The 8,906-nt window shown below is 32.9% G+C and overlaps 1 protein-coding gene across 1 annotated transcript; it reads left to right on the forward strand.

The window, feature by feature from the left end:
• Positions 1-1,892: 1,892 nt before the first annotated feature.
• LOC123704140 (cuticle protein 1) lies at positions 1,893-8,906 on the forward strand. Its single transcript, XM_045652433.1, has 3 exons — positions 1,893-2,022; positions 7,778-7,959; positions 8,517-8,906. Exons 1-3 carry the CDS (start codon positions 2,008-2,010, stop codon positions 8,590-8,592), a joined length of 273 nt encoding a protein of 90 aa, XP_045508389.1. The 5' UTR covers positions 1,893-2,007; the 3' UTR covers positions 8,593-8,906.

Here is an 8,906-nt window from a genome sequence, read left to right on the forward strand (position 1 = left end):
GGAAGTGCAAGGACAACTATCCGAACGCGCTTGTGTTTGCGCGCGAAAGTAGTGACTTATTAGTTTTTTTCCGTAAAGGTATGCGACTAAATAATATTATGTAAAAATTATTTAATTTTTAAAAAATAATTAAATAATGGAGTATTTTGTCATTGTAATTTGAATTAAAAGTATATTCTGATACTATTTTTTTTTAATTCATGTTACGTTTATTAATTTGTCATATATATAAATTGAAAGCGATCAAAGATGTGTTGGATTTAAAAATTGAATTATAAATTATTATAATATAAAAATATATATAATAGAAATATCAATTAATAATATGAACATAAACATTGTACCTATTTCAGTATTTCTACAGATGAAGTTGGAAAGGTACATTTGTGTATCATTTTACGTGACGTTTAGAGTTACAAGCCTCTCACCCCGGTTCTACCCGGGTTTACTGGTGTTACATGAGCATTTTAGAATGACTGTGGACATATATTTTTAACTATTGGACATATATTTTTAGGGAGTTATGGTCTTTGAGCGTAACATTTATAGATAAAGAACGCCGTGTTTGGTACAATACGCACGCTGAAAAATAATGATTTTTGATTCGTTAGATTTGTCACCTAAGAATTAAGATAATAATTGTTTAAAAATTTAAAAAATTGCATTAACCTCATTAATTCGAATTGAGATAATAACTTATTATAAACATGCAAAGTATAATGTTTATTAAAGTCCCTGATTTAAGTATTCAAGCCAGAAAACTTAATTTGAATAAATTTAAATTCAACCGTAGAGTTTAAATTCGATAAAAGTTTTTAATTACTTGCTTGCGATAATCAGGAAGTTACTACTGATTGTTTTTAATCACATATCAATCATTTTTATAAATAAATAAAATAATAACTAAGTAACCAAGTAACTAATAATAATATGTCAACGCACAGCATAAATTACCAGAATTAGAAACTCGAAATTTTTCACCATGCTTCCTTGTCAATAACTAGTAAACAAAGTCAATGTCACTGTCTGTCTGTCCCTATGTATGCTTAAATCTTTAAAACTACGCTACAGGCTTTGATTACGCTTTTTCAAAAGATAGAGCGGTTCTCGAGGACTTTTTAACACTCATCTATACTAATACTATAAAGCTGAAGAGTTTATTTGTTTGTTTGAACGCACTAATCTCAGGAATTACTGGTGCGATTTGCAAAATTCTTTCGGTGTAATGTGGCCCCTTTATTGAGGAAGGCTATAGGCTATATATCATTACGCTAAGACCAACTCAGTAGTCGAGCCATGCTGGTAAAACCACGAAGCGCAGCTAGTGTACTATATAACCACTATCTCTCCTTTTTTTATCTTTATGTCTATGATACTTCCCGGATCCAAAACAGATAAATTCTGCTGAAAAAATAATTAAGGACCTATATACTACGAAGAATTTATCAAAAAGATCTAATAAACATCCCAATTGCACATAGGTATATAATATATCTCTTGCAAAAGATTATGTCTACGTTATTAAATTAAACTGACTGCAAAGGTAAAAACGAAATAATTTTATTTATTTAAATAGATGACTTACTGAACTAAACTTAAAGCTAAATTTACAACATAGTCCATAGATACGATAAAATACCAAATTAAGAAAAAAAACCATCCGTTTAGAAACTTAAATAGATATTCTCATCCAACAATCGTAAGATGAAATCGACACCGTATACTTAACATTCCAATGTACATTTAAAAACATACCAAACATTCTTTAACTATAAAAGTAATTAAATTAATACATCCAACATTCAATCAATAATTATTCCGATCCATTTACGCGTATTTATCTATAGAAAAATTCAAAAAATATTAACATTGAAGAGATTTACCCCTAAATGTAGAAACAGGCTACGTTCAAAAATCGACGCGCACGCATAGTATAAAATAGCTGACAACACAGACCAATGCATCAGTCTCACTTGATAGTTGAGAGGATACACATCTACATTCAACATGTACGCTAAACTGGTGAGATATTTATTTTAATTAATAATTAATTAATACTAGATTTTTTTTAAAGTTAGAGCTTAAATTTTATAGAGCTGCCGTTTAAAAAGCCATTTTGTACTTAGAAAACATTTTTTATGCTTACTATAATTGTCTAGCAATATATAAAATAAATTAATTTACCAATAACATAGTAAACCTAGTATTTTATATTTCATTTATAAATTTTTAAATAATGTTTCAAACCTATTTTTCGCCTCTATGATACTAAGCGCATGCTTTAAGAGAAAACATAACATGTATTTACAAAAGGAATTAAATACTAAATAGTGCTAAAGTGGAAAATACGTTACATTTATTCTATACGATCTAGAAAAATCATTAATTAGTATAAGATTGGTTCATTTGCATCCATATCAACGTGTAAAAAAACATGTCTTATGTGAAGAATTTAACACAAAACAAACCATAATAATATTTTAAATGTAATGTTAATCTGCAAAATATTATACATTTTTTTTTAATTTTCAACAAATTTTCTTCCGCACTTAAAAAAAGTCATTCGCCGCGCCTTTAGGTCTGTTCGCGATCACCTCTAAAACTGCATCACCGATTTCCTTCCATTTTCTGTAATGGATAGCGAGGAAAGTTTTTCGTATTTAATTTACTATATAATATTTAGTAGGCATTAACTGCAAAGTTTGTAAAATGTGCTCTACAAAATGTATCTTCTTAATATTAATTTCTCTCATAAAAAATTTGAATACCAAAATTAATTTCGCAGTCTAACAACTTAACAATAACAAAATTTATATTTTTTGGTTTTTATGGCATTCAAATGCTTTATAAATATACATTTATAAAGGATAGAAAAAATTCGAGTCCCGCCTCGTGATCGAATTTTTTCTATCCTTTATAAATGTATATTAATAACAAAATTAGTAAACATCAAAATTAATTAGAGTACTTAGACAACTTATTAATAACTAGCTTTCCGCCTGCGGCCACGCCCGCGTTTTCAAAGAAAAACCCGCATAGTTCCTGTTCCCGTGGGATTTCCTGGATAAAACCTAGCTATATTACTCGTGAATAATGTAGCTTTCGAACGGTGAAAGAATTTTTAAAATCGGTCCAGTAGTTTATGAGCCTATTCATTACAATCAAACAAACAAACAAAGTTTTCCTCTTTATAATTAGTGTAGGCAATTATAGACGCCACAATTAATTCAGAAAAAGATAAAATCAAATTACTGTCAACATGTCAAATATAATCCATGGTACTTAATTAAAAAAAAAACAAAATGTTACTACTGTAACCATAATAATTATCGAATAGTGGGCGCAAGGTTGTACAATGTACATCTAAGGTTGTACAGGTGTAAGAAGAATTTTTAATTAATAATGTATGACAATTACCATGCCATTTGTCATAACTCGATTGATTAGGAATTCCATGAATAAATTTTGAGATTTTGAGGTTAGATTTTCTTCATGATGTGTGTATGACAGATGGTTTCGCGCCATTTCCTTAACCATAGAAGGAATAGAATTTGATGCATGCAAGCCGATGTTCTTCTTTCTTATAAGTTCATGTACAGACTTTTCCGGGTTTTCCTTTTTCACAACAATAGACTAACTTATAAACATACCAGCTTTCCACCCGCGGCTTCGCCCGCTCAGTCAAAGAAAAACCCGTATAGTTCCCGTTCCCGTGGGATTTCAAGGATAAAACCTATTCTTTGTCCTTTCTCGGATATCAAAATATCTCTATACCAAATTTCATGCAAATTGGTTCAGTAGTTAAGGCGTGATCTGACAGACAGATAGAGTTATTAAGTATGGATTCAAAATTATCTAAATGCATTAAGGCTGTTTACACAGATAAAAAAATCGTCTAAACGCAAATCCAATTAATATTAATTAATAAACATGTTCAGTGCCGCCTAAAAGCATGCAATTAAAACTATTAACTGTCAATGTCAATTTGTATCCAAATTGCAAACACTATCGTGCAACTCTGAAATAAATGTTGAAATCTTGTTGAAATGCTTTCAAAATTAATTGTTACACTGTAACAGTTTGTTTCCGCCCCATTTAGTCTGCATACAATAGATTTATTATCATAAAATATTACAATTTTGGAGCTGGTATGTTAAAACAGCATTCCTATCGTAATTACGCTAAACTATGACCCGCGGTTTTGTCCGCATTGCTCCGCTCGTATTGGTCTTAGCGTGATGATATATAGCAAATAGCCTTCCTCGATAAATGGGCTATCTAACACCGAAAGAATTTTTCAAATCGGATCCGTAGTTCGTGAGATGAGCGCGTTAAACCAAATCAACTTTTCAGTTTTATAATATTAGTATGGTATAGATAAAGCTCGAAGTTTTTCTACACAAAGGACTTCAAAATTACGAAGTGGTATGCACAAGCATAAATATATTACAAATCTATAATTCTAATTTATAATTTTACAATTTTATATTGACAGATACTAAAAATAGATGTACTAAAATATTCATTATTGAATCAATTCCCATACTATCAATTATTATGATAACATATTTCAACGTATTATACAGTCAAATTAACTGCATTCTTCGATAGGTGTAGGCGTCGATATTTGAACATTTGATTGTTACAAGTCAATGAATAATTAATATTTATAACTAGCTTATGTCGCCGACTTTGTCCATCTTTATTTCCTACAATAAAATTAGTGACTGCTCTTAGTCCCTTCCTATTTTATATCAAAAGATAGACTAATAACTGGGTTAAAACGTATTAAAAGCATGGTCTAATTATAGGTCTTTTAAAAAAAAATATTTAACGTTATAAGACATAGACAAGGGCAATAGAAGTTTAAACCTATGTACTAAGTTAAACCATGAGTTTAGTCTGGGTTTAAACGAGGACTATAATAGCTGTCTTACCCCAAAAAACTTTAGACAGGGTTTAACTTTAAGCGCGGGTTCTCTTTAATCTGGGTTTTTCGTATTTCACTTTTATTTTTCATTAAAGTGACAGATCCCTGGTTTAAAGTTAGACTGTGTTTAAATTGTTTAATGGTAATGCCATTTAAGTTTTTGTTTATCTTTAACACGTTCACTGCGGCACAGAAATATCTGTACTTTCCATTACTGCGTTACGGGTCGTTTTAAACCTTGTCCTATACCAGAGATTGTGGCGGCACGAGGCATATTAAACCCCACCGCCCGTAGGAGACCAAAATCGTTTTTTTGGCGCCAAATAAGACAAAGTGTGCGACTTTTGTCGTGATTATTATTAACAATGAGTTCATTAACATAAATCTACCGTCGCCTGTGGTTAGATTTGTTAGTTTAGATTCTAGGGGTAAAATAAAATGTGGGGTCTGATGTACCCCATACCGCACTGAACAATAGCAGTTTTTCATATAATTTAGTGATGGGAAAAGAAATATCGATTTTATTTAATTGTATTTATTTATCAAACTTATGGATGTTTTTCATTAAAACAGGCCAAACAATAATATTGTTTGCAATCAGTGCATTCTGTGAGAATTTTCTTTACCTTTTTCGGCCTCACGACTTGTTAAGAAGGTGCGGAGTTTTTCGTAACATCCTACACATCTACTCTTCTTTGATCCCTTTAAGAGATGATGTGCCTTGTTTGTTGGCTTGTTGACTTGGGCAAGAGTTAAATTTAGATGAGCCATACACCGATTGCCGGGTGTTTTGGATTTGTCGCAAGTTGATTCAATGAACAAACACACTAATAGTAATCATGATTATCAACCTATTTGAAGAAAGTTACTCAACATGTCACATTCACGTTTCTATTAACGATATTTATTATAACGAGTAGTTAGGATGTTTGAAAATTACCTGTATCCACATTCTAGTCCTTCTTTGTAAAAGCTTCAATAAGTTGTTCCACAAATAGTCTCGAATGCGTTGCACAACACTAACCGCGTGAAGCTAGCTTAGGGTGCGGTACGAGGTGCGTGGTGGTACGAGGTGTTCGCAACCTCGTTCCGCACTGTGTTAGAATTTTTATTTGTACAGTGCGGCACGAGGTCTAAGAAACCCGTTATTAAGGTCGGTATACCATTGAACTAGGAATCAATAGCACATCTCAGATATATAGATATCACCTTCCTACACTGAACCAGATGGAAGTTATGCCTCCCGCACGACAGAGAAGTTTAAGTTTTTTCCTACCGCTATAACGACGAGACACGGACAGGGTGTTTCAAGCCCTGTTTCGCAGCTAACGTGTTAAATTTATTGCAAGAAATAGTTGTGCAAAAAGAACTTAAAGACAATCCCATTAAAATCAGTTTATTCGTAACCGATATTACTCGGAAGAGAATATTCGCTTGTAAAAAATTAAAAATCAATTACTATTTGCAAATTACACGTTTAAATCTATAAATAATCAAAATGAAACATGAACCAATTAAAATATTTTCGTTCAGACTTTATGTAGAGACAGACAAAAAAAGTCGATTTACTTTTTTAGGCGCGATAGTACGGAAGGCATGAATGAACTACATAAAACTTGTTAATCAAGTAGTATTTATAATATTTACTAGTAGTTCAAAAAATATCAGAGTCAAGTTTTGGATCTATTTTATTTGCATAGTGTTTTATTTTTTAAATCAATTTGACAGAAACAATTACCCGCCAGTTTTGTAACTAGAACATTCATTATACATAATTGTTTTTATAAGCTTAAAAGTTTGTTTGTATGATCGCGCTAATCTCAGGAACAGCGGGACCGATTTGAAAAATTATTTCATTGTTAGATAGCCCATTTATTGAGGAACTATTTTATATTGTGACTAGCTGTGCCGCGCGGTTTCACCCGCGTAGCTCCGCTCCTGTTGGTCTTAGCGTGATAATATATAGCCTATATTACTCGTGGATAATGTAGCTTTCGAATGGTGAAAGAATTTTTAAAATCAGTCCAGTAGTTTATGAGCCTATTCATTACAAACAAATAAACAAAGTTTTCCTCTTTATAATATTAGTGTAGATATATCATCACGCTAAGACCAATAGGAGCGAAGCAATGCGATTGAAACGCGGGGCATAACTAGTCTAATACTAAATAATAATTCTTGTTAAATTCATCTCTTGTTTTAAATCAACAAAATATATTTTTACAAGGTGGCAAATAAACAGTATTTCTATTCTTCAATTACGGCAAATAAACAGTATTATTTTCTACTAGCTTCCGCCCGCGACTCCGTCCGCGCGGATGTCGGTCTTTGCGTGGATGGTTTATTTCTCCATTTTGAGTAACTCGGACAATGACATCTTATTAATATCTATTGGACCCAAATACGGCTAGGTCTATAATAATACGCAACGTGTGTTCGCGGTACCTACTACAGAACAACGTCTATGGATAACTGAAAAATTGAGATTAATTTTTTTTCTACGTATTTTTCCAGGATAAAAAGTATCCTATTTTACGCCCAGGATAATAAGGTATAATTATACCAAGTTTCATCGAAATCGAACCGGTAGTTTTCACGTGATGTCTTCACATACAGACAGACAGACAGACAGACAGACAGACAAAAATTTTTTTAATCACATATTCGGGTTTGGTATCGATCCAGTAAACACCCCCTGCTAGTTATTTTTTCAATATTTTCAATGTACAGAATTGACCCTTCTACAGATTTATTATAGGTATGTATAGATTCTTCAACTACGGCAAATAAATAGTATTTCTATTCTTCAACTACGGCAAATAAACAGTATTTCTCTTTCTTCTACAGTTCATCGTTTCCGTCCTGGCTGTGGTAGCGCTGGCCCGCGAGTACCCCGCAGGAGTCCACCCCGCAATCTGCCCCAACTACCCCTTCTGTGAGCAGGGCATCCTCGCCCGGTTCACCCCAGACGGCATGCCCATACCTGAGTGGGTAAACAACCCATCCATCCTGCCTGTCGCCCCAGCTGAGTGAGTATTTTCTATATTATGGTGAAAAACGAATTAGGCATAAAAAGAAGACTGGCCACACAGACTAAACTACAGGGTTTAAAAACTTTAGTTTGTTTGAACGCGCTTATCTCAGGAACTACTTGTACGATTTGAAAATTCTTTTCAGTGTTAGATAGCCCATTTATCGAGAAAGGCTATAGGCTATATATTATCATCACGCTAAGACAAATAGGAGCGGAGCACTGCAGGTAAAACCGCGGGGCACAGCTAGTCGTGTATAAATGGAAAAGTATTAAAAAGTTTATGCAAGGATTTTTTTAAAAAGGCTTTATAATATGAAGATTAAAGCCATAATGCACCTGACTTCTGAGTGCAGATTTAAGAATATCACTAGGAGATCTAGATATGTCAATTTCGTCATGATGTTACTTATCAGCTTGAAATACTAAATACATAACTCGACATTTTGATTAAAATAAGCTACTCTTCTACGAAGTAGGTAATCATTGTTTAAACGTATATAATACTTAATGTATCAAAAAGATATGCCATATTAAACGATTATTTATTTTCAGCCCTCACGCCGCCGCCCGTGAATACCCTGCTGGAGTGAACCCCGCGTCTTGCCCGAACTACCCTTACTGCTGGTGAACAGTTGAAATTTGGCCCCCCCTCATCCCAGATTGTTAATACCAGATTTTCAAACGAAACGTCACTTATTTTTTTTTATCGGCACATGACAACCGCCCATACAGCCACGTCAAATGTCACCTTGACAATGTCACTTTGACAGCTCCGAACTCTAGTCACTTTTCGTTGAAAATCTCCGTCTATTGACAATTCCACTGCCATAATAATTCTAAATTGTAAATACGCGTCTACGCAAATAAGTCTGTAAATGCTACGCATTTGGTATTTTTTTTTATAAAATTTGTAAAAAGTGTAAATAAACACATTTACTTTTA

This window comes from Colias croceus, chromosome 28 (genome assembly GCF_905220415.1).
Source record: "Colias croceus chromosome 28, ilColCroc2.1".
Taxonomy (NCBI): domain Eukaryota; kingdom Metazoa; phylum Arthropoda; class Insecta; order Lepidoptera; family Pieridae; genus Colias; species Colias croceus.